Source organism: Podarcis erhardii (genome assembly GCF_964252035.2).
Source record: "Podarcis erhardii genome assembly, chromosome: 18".
NCBI classification, from domain to species: Eukaryota; Metazoa; Chordata; class Lepidosauria; order Squamata; family Lacertidae; genus Podarcis; species Podarcis erhardii.
In genome coordinates, this window is record NC_138516.1 from 10,879,711 (window position 1) to 10,895,095 (window position 15,385).

The 15,385-nt window shown below is 46.4% G+C and overlaps 2 protein-coding genes across 6 annotated transcripts in view; one reads left to right on the plus strand and one right to left on the minus strand.

The window, feature by feature from the left end:
- PALM (paralemmin) overlaps positions 1-2,847 on the minus strand; it is a 35,426-nt gene extending 32,579 nt beyond the window's left edge. For both annotated transcript variants that reach the window (XM_081846356.1, XM_081846355.1), the window contains exon 1: positions 2,484-2,847. In XM_081846356.1, the coding sequence (XP_081702482.1) occupies positions 2,484-2,488 (5 nt within the window). In that variant the 5' untranslated portion in view covers positions 2,489-2,847. The remainder of the gene's footprint in view (positions 1-2,483) is intronic.
- Positions 2,848-8,092: 5,245 nt separating this feature from the next.
- LOC309333016 (uncharacterized protein) lies at positions 8,093-14,915 on the plus strand. Of its 4 annotated transcripts, XM_081846452.1 has the most exons (6): positions 8,103-8,487; positions 10,592-10,658; positions 11,186-11,244; positions 12,136-12,199; positions 12,900-12,969; positions 14,223-14,915. In XM_081846452.1, the coding sequence occupies exons 1-6, from the start codon at positions 8,182-8,184 to the stop codon at positions 14,365-14,367; spliced, it is 711 nt and encodes a 236-aa protein (XP_081702578.1). In that variant the 5' UTR covers positions 8,103-8,181; the 3' UTR covers positions 14,368-14,915. The 4 variants fall into 4 exon arrangements, 3 of the variants coding, with proteins under 3 accessions (XP_081702578.1, XP_081702579.1, XP_081702580.1); XM_081846453.1 differs by lacking the exons at positions 11,186-11,244; positions 12,136-12,199 and having other exon boundaries at positions 8,115-8,487; XM_081846454.1 differs by lacking the exons at positions 10,592-10,658; positions 11,186-11,244 and having other exon boundaries at positions 8,115-8,487.
- Positions 14,916-15,385: the final 470 nt, after the last annotated feature.

A 15,385-nucleotide genomic window follows, 5' to 3' on the forward strand; every position in this document is an offset into this window, starting at 1 on the left:
TCTCTCTCTCACTCTCGCTCTCTGGTGCATGCTGATGTCAAGACAACTCTCTGGGCTAGATCTCCCAGGAGATTCTGCCTGGCGCCAGCAAATCCTCATGGAGGCTGCTAGGGAAAGCACAAATTATTTTTTTTGTTCTCGGAAAGGAGAGTGGAGGGTGTAGATAAGCAGCTTTACAGAGGTGCTGACTCCCTGGGCCCCTGTGAAATTCCCCACGGAGGAGCCAAGCACCCACAAAATTTCGGTGCCGCCAGGAGCAAAACGTGGCTTTATTTCACCCAGTTTGGCACCAACAGGCCAGTGGCAGCCCCCTGGAGGCTTCAACCCCCCCCCAACTAGCCCTCCTGTAAGATACGGCTCTACCAGGGCATGTCCGCTGCATGGCGCCCACACACAAACCCCGGGCACCCACAGTTGTGGGTCAAAGTTGGCACTCCTAGGAAGCTAGCTGCCAAGCTGTTCCCATTCATGCCAGCCTTCCTTCCAAATTTGTGCCGGGCGAGGTTTCAAGTGAGGGGGAATCCCAGGACGCCGGCCAGACGGGTGGGCCAGAAGAGACCCCATGGGGGAATATCCTAGCAAAGACTGGGTTACTGGTACCGACAGAGGTCTGGCAAAGGGAAATGCACAGAGGCAGCTCTGTCGTTCTCTTGCCGGGCCCAGGCGTCCGAAGTGCTGTTTCTGTACCACCCTGAGAAACCTCTGAGAAGGTTCCTCCATCGAGATATTTGGTCTGGAAACCCCAACGGTTTGTTTTATCATTTTTTCTACAAAACCATCCGCAGGTCAGCACCAGGCAGAAGTTGAAATGAACATTTTGAGGGCTCAGGGAGTAAGATTTCTGGGTTCAGACCCCTTTAAAAAATGACACAGGGCCAGTTTTTAGAGAGAAGATGGGCTGGATTTCCAATCAATGACACTCTTTGCTTTTAACTGTTCTCTTTCTACGATTCCATCCTGCCTGTGGCGGCCCGCTGGTCTCATCTGTGCCTCTGTGTCCATTTCCAACATTTTAGATACAGTGGTACCTCAGTTTAAGTACTTAATTCATTCCGGAGGTCCGTACTTAACCTGAAACTGTTCTTAACCTGAAGCACCACTTTAGCTAATGGGGCCTCCTGCTGCCGCTGTGCCGCCAGAGCACGATTTCTGTTCTTATCCTGAAGCAAAGTTCTTAACCTGAAGCACTATTTCTGGGTTAGCGGAGTCTGTAACCTGAAGCGTATGTAACCCGAGGTACCACTGTATTGATATTTGCTGCTACAAATGGTTTCACACTTGCTTTCAACATTTTAGACGTTTGCTGTTTCGAGGTTGCTCTCTGGTCCTGGGGGGCTGCCTTGAGAGAACCGTGGTTTGAAAGGCGGGGTAGAAATCTCCGAAACAAAAATAATAATAATGTAAGAGCACAACGTCCTGAGCTTGACAGACCATACACACACACACACACACACACACACACACACACGTCGGGTCTTTCCACAGGCCTAGTAACATATTCCATATGGCTGTCCCAAGCCATTTTGCCGCCCGAGGCAAAGGAAAAGATTCCCCACCCAAATCCCAACAAGGCCGGCCGCTAGACTTTCAACGCAGGAGATGGGCTGGGAGGTTCGCTGGGCTCAGGGAAACGACTCCGGCCCACGTGGCGGAGAGGCAGCTCCAAGCACCTGCAATCCTTCCATCCTCTGATGACTGAGAATCCTTCCTCAGTCTGCCTAATGACAGGGCCAGACCTCCTTTCTCTCTCTCTCTCTCTCTCTCTCTCTCTCTCTCTCCCTCTCTCTCTCTCTTCCTCCCTGCCCAAGCCCAATGGAAGACGCTTCGTCTTCTCTGTACGCACCGGGGCTGCCCTTCCTTTTAAAACAACAACAACCCAAAAAATCAGGATTGGAACCGGGGAAGGATGTGGAGAGAGAGAAGAAGGCAGTCGCTGGGAACCGCCTGAGTCACGGCGAGTGGGGAGGGGGGCGAGGAAAGAGGGGGGGGGGAGATGGGTGGAGGCTGCCACGCAGAATCACGCAGGAAACAAACAACAGGTAAAAAAAAAAAAAAAGAAGTGAGGGAGATGGTTCGCCCACATGCCAAAATGCAAAACCCATCAATCGTCCCCAAATCTCTTCCACTGGGGTGTGGAAGCTGTGCTCCCCCCACCTCAAAGTGTTTATGAGCAATACGCAGGGTAGGGTGGAGGGAGGGCAAATGTGGGGTGCGGGAGCCCTCTCGGATTTGGGGGTGTCCATATAGCCACGTCTCCCCCTTCCTTCCCTCCCTCTCTCCACGCAAACAAACGCACAACCGCCGCCTGTGCGCCAAACCACCGACGAACACCAGCCGAGATGGGCTTTGCAGCAAGGGAGAAAAACAGCAAACGCGGAGCGGGGTGGGGTGTGGGGAGGTTTAAGGAGAAAGGTGCACGCAGAAGGGAGGAAGGAGGGAAGGAGAAAGGAGCTCGGGGAAGTGATGGGAAAGGGAAGACTTACTCCATTTTCGGTGCCGCGGCTGGCGCGCTCCGCTCCTTCAGCCTGGCAACCTTGCAAGGTGCAAAGGAGAGAGGGAAGGAGACAGAGAGAGGCTGCTGGGCTGGATTGATCTCTCTCTCCTTTTCCCTTTTTCCCTCCTCCTCCGCCTCTCTTCCTCCTCCTCCTCCTTCAAGATCTGCGCGTCCCAGGGGCCGCGGAGGAAGGCGGCTGCCGGTAGCAGCAGCAGCAAAGCATCCCCTCCGCCAACCGCTTATTGTCCAGAGCCGACGATGGATGCGCGAGGAGAGGCTGGCTTGTTATGGAGGAGCGCGGGATGTGGGTGTCCTTGCGCGCTTTGCAAACCGCACCCCCCCCCTCCGTCTGTCTGTCTGTCTGTCTGTCTGTCTCTCTCTCTCTCTCCCTCTCCAAAATTACAACAGCACCTCCTGCCGGCCGAGGCGCGCCGCCGTGCGTCTTTACGCGCATAGACTGTCCGCGCGAGGTTTAGGGCGCGCCGGCGCGTCTTCCGCCCGCGCGCACCGCGGCGGCTGCGGGCAGCGCCGGGTCTACCTATAAGCTCAACAAGCTCTAACTTAGGGCCCCACTCTCTCTCAAAAATTTAAAGGGAATAAAAACAACTGGATGTATATTTCCAAAATATAAGATAAAAAACAAACAAAACAGCAACAGTGTTTTGTGACATCACCTTACCAACAAAGGTCCCTATAGTTCAAGCTCTGGTTTTCCCAGTAGTGATGTGTGGAAGTGAAAGCTGGGCCATCAAGAAGGCTGATCGCCGGAGAATGGATGCTTTTGAATTCTGGTGCTGGAGGAGACTCTGGAGAGTCCCATGGACTGCAGGAAGATCAAACCTCTCCATTCTGAAGGAAATCAGCCCTGAGTGCTCCCTGGAAGGACAGATCCTGAAGCTGAGGCTCCAAGACTTTGGCCACCTCATGAGAAGAGAAAAAGACTCCCTGGAAAAGACCCTGATGTTGGGGAAGATGGAGGGCGCAAGGAGAAGGGGACGACAGAGGACGAGATGGTGGGACAGTGTTCTCGAAGCTACCAGCATGAGTTTGACCAAACTGCGGGAGGCAGTGGAAGACAGGAGTGCCTGGCGTGCTCTGGTCCAGGGGGTCACAAAGAGTCGGACACAACTAAACAACAACAACAACAAAGGCTCCTCTGATGTAAGTCATGGGCCCTGCCTACTCCCTAAAATATCCCTGGTTTGCTCACTTCTATATATAGGGTGCTGACATTTTGCTATTTATAATTATTAGTAGTTTGCATCATAAATTTGCACCTCTTAATATTTCATGTTATAGCAAGTTTCCAGAGACTAGATGATGAGTATTTGTATATTGTAAAGGAACTTTTGTTACTGCAAAATGCCAATGTGTTTGCATTATTAAGTTTGTTGGGAATCAAAAATCATTTTATGTACTTCTTCTTAATTGTATTTCAGTTTTCAACAATTACTTTGATAAAATATATATTTTGTTATGTGCAAATGGCTTGAGATACCTATGAGGTCCTTCAATTGCCATATAAGATACAGTGGTACCTCGGGTTACATACGCTTCAGGTTACATACGCTTCAGGTTACAGACTCCGCTAACCCAGAAATAGCACCTCGGGTCAAGAACTTTGCTTCAGGATGAGAACAGAAATTGCGCAGTGGCAGCAGCGGGAGGCCCCATTAGCTAAAGTGGTGCTTCAGGTTAAGAACAGTTTCAGGTTAAGAGCGGACCTCCGGAATGAATTAAGTACCGTACCTAACCCGAGGTACCACTGTATATTCAATGCAAAAAACAGCGACAATTTGTTGTTGACAAAGGACAGCTGGACATATAAAGGGCCCTATTACCTTCAGGAGCTGAGGACGTCCACCAAACCTCAATCCAGCCCTGCAAACGACTCTCTTTTGTTCCCCAAAGGAGAGAGAGAGAAGAATATGCATATAGGTGCCTGGGCACCCACGGAATTCCCCATGAAGGGAGCCAGGCACCCACAAATTTTGCTGCCAGGGCCAGGAAACCTGTATGGCAACCACCCGCGGTTTGGCATGTTTCTTTGCAGAGAATCTTCGCAGGGTTCCTTTCTTAAAATAATATTGGGGAAATAAAAACTCCCTTCCTCTCTATCTGTGTTTTTTGGGGGGTTGTTTTTGGATACTATTCCGCTTTTGTTTATGTCGATAAACTTTTAATATTTTTCAGGAAAAAATCCACACCTGCATTTCCGAGTGCAATTCAAAGGGTTGGTGCTGACCTTGAAAGCCCTAAACGGCCCAGTAGACCTGAAGGAGCGTCTCCACCCCGGACACCGGGGTCCATCTCCCGAGGGCCTTCTGGGGGTTTCCTCCCTGCGAGAAGCGAGGTTACAAGGAACCAGGCAGAGGGCCTTCTCGGTGGTGGCGCCTTCCTGTCAGATGTCAAGGAGATAAACAGCTCTCTGACATTTAGAAGACATCTGAAGGCAGCCCTGTTTAGGGAAGTTTTTAATGTTCGATGTTTTGTTGTGTTTTTAATATCCTGTTGGAAGCTGCCTAGAGTGGCTGGGGAATCCCAGCCAGATGGGCGGGGCAGAAATAATTCATTCAAAGACCCTGATGTTGGGAAAGATGGAGGGCACAAGGAGAAGGGGACGACAGAGGACGAGATGGTTGGATAGTGTTCTTAAAGCTACCAGCATGAGTTTGACCAAACTACGGGAGGCAGTGGAAGACAGGAGGGCCTGGCGTGCTCTGGTCCAGGGGGTCACGAAGAGGCGGACATGACTAAACGACTAAACAACAACAACAACACCTTACAAAGCGCTCAAAGTGGCATTCACAATTCTCATCCTCTCCATTTCACCCTCACAACAACCCTGTGAGGTTGTCCCTCCAAATCCAGAAGAGCAGATAGAGAATTCTTCGGCTCTTTCAGTGAGATCGCGATCTGGTTTCCAAATCTGGAGCAAGCGAGATCCCCGTCTGGAAAGCGATCGAGAACACCCCACCTCAGAACTTGGTGATGGGAGGCTAGAGAGGGCCATCTGGGAGGGAATATGTGTTAATTTAGAGGGGCTAAATCTCTTTTTTTTTGCTTTTGAATTCTGGTGCTGGAGGAGACTCTTGAGAGTCCCATGGACTGCAAGAAGATCAAATCTCTCCATTCTGAGGGAAATCAGCCCTCTGAAGAGTGCTCACTGGAAGGACAGATCCTGAAGCTGAGGCTCCAAGACTTTAGCCACCTCATGAGAAGAGAAGACTCCCTGGAAAAGACCCTGATGTTGGGAGGGCGCAAGGAGAAGGGGACGACAGAGGAGGAGATGGTGGGACAGTGTTCTCGAAGCTACAAACATGAGTCTGACCAAATTGCGGGAGGCAGTGGAAGACAGGAGGGCCTGGCGTGCTCTGGTCCAGGGGGTCACCAAGAGGCGGACACCACTAAACGACTAAACAACAACAAATCTCTTTTACGAGCTCTTCCGGCCTGGGAATGATGCAATTTCGCAGCAAAACAGATCTTCCCAACTTTAAGGGAGGGGCAGTCCATCACAGAGAAGGAGTCACCGTGAGCCAAGTCGCTGAAATAAATGCAGGCGGGAGTCCAAAGAGAGAAGGTATTGATGATACTTCACTGGGCAAACTGGACAAAAACAGTAAATAATATCAGGACAAATCGTATTATTTGCCTGCCTATTATTTGTTGCAGCAGCAGAAACAACCCCTAATCCAAAAAGGTTATTTACACTGGTACCTTGTTTCTCAAACACCTTGTTTCTCAAACACCGAAAACCCAGAAGTAAATGCTTTTGGATGTTTTCCGGAAGCCGAACATCTGACGCTGCTGTTGGCTATTGTTTCCGGGGTGCCTGCACCAATCAGAAGCTGCGCCTCAGTTTCCAAACATTTCGGAAGTCAAACGGACTTCTGGAATGGATTAAGTTTGGCGCTTTGGTTTTCGCTCTTTATTTTGCATTTTTGTTTTTGAGGCTTTTTCGGTTCATTTGTTTTTGTGACTCTGTGGAACCCAGTTCAGCTACTGATTGATTGATTGATTGATTGATTGTGTGACTGCAGAAATGGATAAAAGCCCCCCATCCAAACAATGACTATCATCAGTGTGGGTAAGGGAAAATAATAGTTTTTAATTTTATCATCTACAATACTATTTATTTTATAGCAGAGTACATTGATTCTTGCTTTCATTTTATGGATCAGTTTATGGCAAAGTTTTATCGGTGGTTACAAGAACAAATAATCCCTATATTCTGAACAAAATGCTTGTTTAACCTGGAGGTGGGCTGTCTGAATTGTGTATTGCTTTGTAACGATTTGTTGGGTCTCTGGACCAGATTGATGATGGTGGTGGATCAATGGTCTCGCTAGATAGTCAAGTCCATGTCCAATGGCTGTTTTAGGGGTTGTTTTTAAAAGTCTGGAACGGATCAATCCATTTTGTATGACGTTCTTTGGGAAAGCGCGCCTTGGTTTTGGAACGCTTTGGTTTTGGAATGGAATTTCCGGAACGGATTAAGTTTGAGAACCAAGGGACCAGTGTAACCTGATTTGCCAGTCTTCTTAAGTCGGGACAGCTTCTTGTTTCCATCTCTGGTCTAACAATATCCAGGCAGCTGTTGCGGCATACATAAAGAATTTCTTTAACAATTACGGTATAAAAGGAAACTTCTTGGCAGAATTAGACTGAACCTTGCATTACATAAATATAAGTTTGTAGGGAAGTTAACAGAAACTATATAAGAAATATATAAGGGACGCGGGTGGCGCTGTGGGTTAAACCACAGAGCCTAGGACTTGCTGATCAGAAGGTCAGTGGTTCGAATCCCCGCAATGACGGGGTGAGCTCCCGTTGCTCAGTCCCTGCTCCTGCCAACTTAGCAGTTCGAAAACACGTCCAAGTGCAAGTAGATAAATAGGTGCCGCTCTGGTGGGAAGGGAAACGGCGTTTCCGTGCGCTGCTCTGGTTCGCCAGAAGCGGCTTAGTCCTGCTGGCCACATGACCCGGAAGCTGTACGCCGGCTCCCTCGCCCAGTAAAGCGAGATGAGCGCCGCAACCCCAGAGTCGGCCATGACTGGACCTAATGGTCAGGGGTCCCTTTACCTTTTATATAAGAAATATGTAACTGTGCGGTATAAGATAATAAACTGATAAAGTACGGTGAGACTAATTGGAAGTCATTTTTAATTTCTTGTTTTACAATCGTTCACATCATCGGGAGTACAAAAGATCTTAGTTATAAGAATTGAGTTGTTTCATATATTGCTACTGTCTGTCTGTCAATTTATAGTTTGTTTACTTGGACCTCTGAATTCTGGATCACTTTCCTCATCTTCACAGCAAGGAATTCCCCCAAAAACCCACGCTTGGCCTCCACAGCTGCCTCGCACTGGCTCAGCAAACTTCAACTTTTTGGGCAAAAGGGCACTCCAATCGTTTTCGTTTTTAGAAAAACAAACCAACCCTTTCGCTAGCAGGCCAAAACATGTCCAGTCCCTGCTTTTGCAAACGGTGACCTGGTTAAGTTTCGATTCTGAAAGCTGAGCTCATCCTCCACACCGCCTGTGCCATTTCTGCGAAGTCAGCCAAATAAGAGGAAAAGAAAGTTTTGAGATAGCTTTGGAGGAGGCGTGGAGTTTGGGGGACGGAGGAGAGTTTTTCCCTGCGCCTGGAGCAGAGATCTCTCTTTTTGGGTTTCGCTTTAGATGGGTGGAGAGGTTTCATACGAGCGTTGTCCCCAATCCCCCACCGAGATGTCGGAAAAGCCCTCAAGTCCAAAATGGAAGTTTTGGGTCACTGTCTGCGGTTTGGTTGTCACCTTGGTCCTGCTTTTCACCTTCCTGGCTTTATACATAAAGGAAAGGACTGAATGTGAATCCCAGCGCTACAACCATACCTCCTCCGCCGAGGGCAAAATGACAGAAAGCGATGTTCTTCGGGCAAAACTGGCAGATGTCAATCAGAGCCTTGCAAACACCACAGAGAATTGGGACTCCTGCAAAAAAGAACTGGTAATCTGTCATCTATCTATCTATCTATCTATCTATCTATCTATCTATCATCTATCTATCAATCTATCATCTATCTATCATCTATCTATCTATCTATCTATCTATCTATCTATCTATCTATCTATCTATCTATCATCTATATCTATCATCTCTCTCTCTCTCTCTCTCTCTCTCTTCCTATCTCTATCTATATCTATCTATCTATCTATCTATCTATCTATCTATCTATCTATATCTATCATCTATCTATCTATATCTATCATCTATCTCTATAATCATCTCTCTCTCTCTCTCCCTATCTATATATCTATCATCTATCTATCTATCTATCTATCTATCTATCTATCTATCTATCTATCATCTATCTAATCTATCATATCTATCTATCTATCTATCTATCTATCTATCTATCATCTATATCTATCATCTCTCTCTCTCTCTCTCTCTCTCTCTCTCTCTTCCTATCTCTATATCTATCTATCTATCTATCTATCTATCTATCTATATCTATCATCTATCTATCTATATCTATCATCTATCTCTATAATCATCTCTCTCTCTCTCTCCCTATCTATATATCTATCATCTATCTATCTATCTATCTATCTATCTATCTATCATCTATCTATCATCTATCTATATCTATCATCTATCTATCTATCATCTATATCTATCATCTATCTCTATCTATCTATCTATCTATCATCTATCATCTATCTATCTATCTATCATCTATCTATCTATCTATCATCTATCTATCTATCATCTATCTATCTATATCATCTATCTCTATAATCATCTCTCTCTCTCTCTCCCTATCTCTATATATCTATCATCTATCTATCTATCTATCATCACCATCATCTATCATCTATCTCTATCATCAGTTCTCTCTCTATCTCTGTCTTCCTATCTATCTATCATCTATCTATCTGTCATCTATCATTTCTCTCTCTCTCTCATCTATCTATCTATCATCTATCATCTATATCTATCTATCTATCTATCTATCATCTATCTATCATCTATCTATCATCTATCTATCATCTATATCTATCTATCTATCTATCTATCTATCTATCTATCTATCTATCATCTATCTATCTATCATCTATCCATATCTATCATCTATCTATCTATCATCTATATCTATCATCTATCTCTATCTATCTATCTATCATCTATCTATCTATCTATCTATCTATCTATCTATCTATCATCTATCTATCTATCATCTATCTATCTATATCTATCATCTATCTCTATAATCATCTCTCTCTCTCTCTCTCCCTATCTCTATATATCTATCATCTATCTAACTATCTATCTATCATCACCATCATCTATCATCTATCTCTATCATCATTTCTCTCTCTATCTCTATCTTCCTATCTTCCTATCTATCTATCATCTATCTATCTGTCATCTATCATTTCTCTCTCTCTCTCATCTATCTATCTATCATCTATCATCTATATCTATCTATCTATCTATCTATCTATCTATCATCTATCTATCATCTATATCTATCTATCTATCTATCTATCTATCTATCTATCTATCTATCTATCATCTATCATCTATCTATCTATCATCTATCTCTATCGTCTATCGTCTATCTGTCTATCTGTCTATATCATCTATCTATCTATCACCTATCTATATCTATCTCATCTGTCATCTACCTATCTTTGTATACAGGTGATCTTTTGAAAGATCATCCCCCCATCGCCTCCATTCTTCCATAAACACGTCATCATTCTGCTGCCCTAGTTTGGCAGTTAATTTTGCCATTTTAGCGGGGTCCGTCGGTTCACAGGTTGGGGCGACGGGTGCAAATTTTGCCCCCGATCAGGAGGTTCGCTTCCAAACACACCCATTCGCACAACGCTCCTCCCAGGAAAGGAAGAGGCAATGCTCAGAGTCCAAGGCCACATCCCAGCCCTTCCAAAATGCCCAAGGAGGGATAGTGAGGTGGGGGCCGGGGAGAGTCCCAGGGGCCACAAAGAGAGAATTAATTGGCAGGCCACATCCATCGTCCAGGAAGCCAGAGGTTCCCCACCCACGACCTCAAACGTCTTGCGTTTTCGTTTCCTGTCCACAGCAACATTCAAGGAAAAACACATCCGTGCTGAAAGGTGTGAAGGAGGAAGCGCTCAAACATCTGGAGGGTGAGATAACCAAACGGCGGGGGTCTCAGAGGCCCTGTGGGGCTTGGCAGTTGGGATGGGGAGACCCAGGAGGAAAGCAGAGCCCCTCTTGCCCAGGAGTGGGGGGAGGCCTGAATCACTGAAAGGGACCCCCAGGGGTCATCCACCCCAACCCCCTGCAATGCAGGAATCTCGGCTCAAGCATCCAGGACAGCTGGTCACCCAAACTCTGCTTTATTATTATTTTTAATTTTTTTGGGGGGGGGGAATCATTTTTGTTTGATTTGACAATACAAAATTATAAAGAAATCCAAATACGTATCCATATACAGAGATTCCTGCAAATCTCAGGACTCCCATTTTAAACTGGAGTCCCATTTTAAACATTTAAAACTGCATCTTCTTCCAAACTCCCAAACCAGTTCTATCAATCCATATTTCCCATGGTCATTGTTACACTACAAGGGAATTCAAAACCCTGCCAATGTTTCCATCTCCTTATAGTGGTCTCTTAAACAACTTACAAATCTTTCCCATTCTTTTGGCAGCTGTCAATCAGAGCCTTGCAAACACCACAGCGGATTGGAAATCCTGCCAAGAAGAACTGGTAATCTACCTATCTTTTGTTTTTATCTGTCTATCTATCCATCTATCTAGTGATTTTTTTTCTAGGGGTACTCTCATTTTGACTCAAGAAAACCATCATTTTATAGTTCGAATCGGGGGAAATAAATACATTAAATGGACAAAAGTACAAAGATTCACAAAATGCTTAGGGGAATGTGTACCCCTGCGTACCCCCAGAAAAAAGTACTGAATCTCTCTATCATCTTGTCTGACTATCTATCTATCTATCTATCTATCTATCTATCTATCTATCTATCATCTATCTAATCTATCATATCTATCTATCTATCTATCTATCTATCTATCTATCTATCTATCTATCTCTATCTATCTATCTATCTATCTATCTATCTATCTATCTATCTATCATCTATCTATCATCTATCTATATCTGTCTGTCTATCTATCTATCTCATTTTTCTCTATATCTATCTATCATTTATCATCTATCTATCTATCTATCTATCTATCTCTATCATCTATCTATCTATCATCTATCTATCTATCATCTATCTATCTATCATCTATCTATCATCTATCTATATCTCATTTTTCTCTATCTATCCATCATCTATCTGTCTATCTATCTATCTATCTATCTATCTATCTATCTATCATCTATCTATCATGTATTTATCTTTGTGTACAGGTGATCTTTTGAGGGATCATCCACCCATCGCCTCCATTCTTCCGTAAACACGTCGTCATTCAGCTTCCTTAGTTTGGCAGTTGATTTCGCGATTTTAGCAGGGTCCGTCATTTCACAGGTTGGGGCGACGGGTGCAAATTCTGCACCCATCGCCTCCACTCTTCCGTAAAGGTTCCCCACCCACGACCTCCAGCGTCTTGTCTTTTCGTTTCCTGTCCCTAGAAACATTGGAAGAAAAATGCATCTGTGCTGGAAGATGCCGTCAAAGCGCTCAAACATCTGGAGGGTGAGATAACCGAACGGCGGGGGTCTCAGAGGCCCTGTGGGGCTTGGCAGTTGGGATGGGGAGACCCAGGAGGAAAGCAGAGCCCCTCTTGCCCAGGAGTGGGGGGAGGCCTGAATCACTGAAAGGGACCCCCAGGGGCCATCCGTCCCAACCCCCTGCAATGTAGGAATCTCGGCTCAAGCACCCAGGACAGCTGGCCGCCCAAACTCTGCTTAGATATGTCCGAAGAAGGAGAGTCCGCCCCCGTCGGTCCCACGGTCGAACAGCTCTGTCTGTCAGAAAGCTTTCCCAGATGTTGAGTCGGAATCTCCTTCCTTGTTCCTTGAAGCCACGGGTTCAAGTCCTGCCCTCCTGAGCAGGAGGAAAGAAGCTTTCTCTCTCTTCCATAAGAGGCATTTGAAGGTGGCTCCCCTATCTCCTCTCAGCCTCCTCTTTTCCAGGCTAGACATACCCAGCTCCTTCGACCGTTCCTCGGTTTCCTGATGTAGCAGGGAGTTCCACAGGTCTTAAGGCCCTGTTGTGAGTAAAAGCCGGTCGATCCTCAGGGGATGGGAGGGGCAGCCCCAGAAATGCCCCATTTGAGGAGTGGAATTTGTGAAAATAATAATAATAATAATAGATTGTCTGCTGCTGGCTTGGCAAAGGGGGGGGGGGAATGAGCAATGGGGAATCTAAAAAGCCCTCATTTTTCGTTTCCCAGGGGAAAAAACCCACCTCCAGAATCAGCTCTCCCAGTTGAACAACAGCCTGGAAAATTGCAAGCAAGACCGGTAAGAACAGCCGATTAAAATTCTACACCTGCATAAGGACACCCTTGCGGTGTTCAGCTCCGAACTCCCAAAGTTTTGGCAACCCCAAAGGGCCGAGCGAGGCGAAAGGTCGATCACACCTTCCTGGTTTTCTGCTTTTAGCCCCAGAGGTAGACTGTCTCTGGCTGGAGAGGTTGATCACCAAGCCTAAATGCCCTTCTGCCCCCACCAAGTTAGTGGACTATCGCCACACGAGGGCCTGGGAGGATGGATGGCGGCTAACAGACTGAGGTTGAATCCTGACAAACAAAGAAGGACTGTTTTGGGGGGACAGGGGGCGGGCAGGTGTGGGGGACTCCCTGGTCCTGAATGGGGTCACTGTGCCCCCAAAGGACCAGGTGCGCAGCCTGGGAGTCATTCTGGACTCACAGCTGTCCATGGAGGTGCAGGTCAGTTCTGTGTCCAGGGCAGCTCCATCTGGTACGCAGGATGAGACCCTCCCTGCCCGCAGACTGTCTGGCCAGAGTGGTGCATGCTCTGGTTATCTCCCACTTGGACTACTGCCATGCGCTCTAAGTGGGGCCGCCTTTGAAGGTGACCCGGAAACTGCAATTAATCCACAATGCGGCAGCTAGACTGGGGACTGGGAGTGGAGACCACATTACACCAGTCCTGAAAGACCTACATTGGCTCCCAGGACGTTTCCAGGCACAATTCAAAGTGTTGGTGCTGACCTTTAAAGCCCTTAACGGCCCAGTAGACCTGAAGGAGCGTCTCCACCCCGGACACCGGGGTCCATCTCCGAGGGCCTTCTGGAGGTTCCCTCCCTGCGAGAAGCGAGGTTACAGGGAACCGGGTAGAGGGCCTTCTCGGTGGTGGCGCCCAGCTGTGGAATGCCCTCCCGCCAGATGTCAAGGAAATAAACTTCCTGAGTTTTAGAAGACATCTGAAGGCAGCCCTGTTTAGAGAAGATTTTAATGTTTGACGTTTTGTTGTGTTTTTAATATCCTGTTGGGAGCTTCTCAGAGTGACTGGGGAAACCCGACCAGATGGGCAGGGAATAATAATAACAACAACAACAACAACAACAACAACAACAACAACAACAACAACAACAACTCAGAAGAAGAGCCCTGCAAGATGAGGCTGCCCTGTGGTTCCATCCCTTGCCCAGTTTCCTGCTTCCAGCAGAGGAAAGCAGTGGCCTGGCCTTTGCTGTTCCTCTCATTTAGGGAGGAGACGCCGACTGACAAACCATTTCTTTGTTTCCTCAGAAACAAAAAGGATAAAACAATCCAGCGCTTGAAGGATCAGCTCAACACACGACAGACATCTTCCAGCGTGGTCCTTTCCCCTTCCTTCCTTATCCCTTCCTTCCTCCTTTTCATAGTGCCTGGAGTCCTCTGCAGTCTCCTGTAGTTCCTCTGGCCTTTGCACTTGCAAGCACCCGAAGAAAACTTCTCTTTTTCCGGGCTATATTTTTTCTCTTTTAAAAAACCTTCTTCCTGCTTCGTCGGCCGAACTGCCGCTCCCCCATCTGCAAAGCTGCTTGCGAGATACCAGGGGGCATCCGTACCCACCCATACCCACCAGTCTTGAGTGCGAATCCAGAGGTTGCGAGGTTTACCTGTTGCGTCCGAATCCAACCCCGAGGCTGAAACGCAGACAGCGCTGCAGCCTAACATATTGTTGCAAAAATGGGGGGGGGGTGTCTTCCCTTCTCTCTGCCCAAGATTTTGGGGAGGGGGGTCCCCAGCTCTCACCCCAAGTCTCAGTCCCTTTGAAGAACTGAGGCACGGCGGAGACTGTCATGGCTGTAAGAAATGCAGCTTATTAGGGGGAGGCAAGTCACTGCTCTGTTATCATGTTTGTATTCTAAGTTTGACTTGGCAAAATCCCCCCTGGAAAGCCTAATTTATGATGCAAGCTGTCTGGGAAAATTAATGAGCAAACGCCTAGATTTTATTTCATCGGAACTGAGACTTTTGGATCAGCGTGTGAGAATTTATTGCAAACAAAGGACTTACCAGCTTTAAAAAAAAGGGGGAGAGCCTTACAAAGTTCACACAGAAGCATAATATTGTTTACCTTAACTCGCCTGTGGAAACAACTCAGAGGCTTTTAAGAAGAAAAAGGATAGCAACAGGAAGATTGAAAGATGGGACTGGTGAACACTAAAAGCAGCAGAAATATGAGATGACTGATCTCGAAGCATGGGAACCCCCAACAAAAATATATAATTTGGCAAAATATTTGGACTTTATGATTTGTATTGGTATAATTTGGAATAATTAATGTGATATAATTGGATTGTTAAATGGAAAACTTAATAAAAATTATTTATAAAAAAAAGAAATACAGTTTATTCGCCTCTTTACGCCTCCAGTCTGCATGCAGGGAGTCCAAATTTTGCAGCACGGCTGTTTCAAGAGGGGCT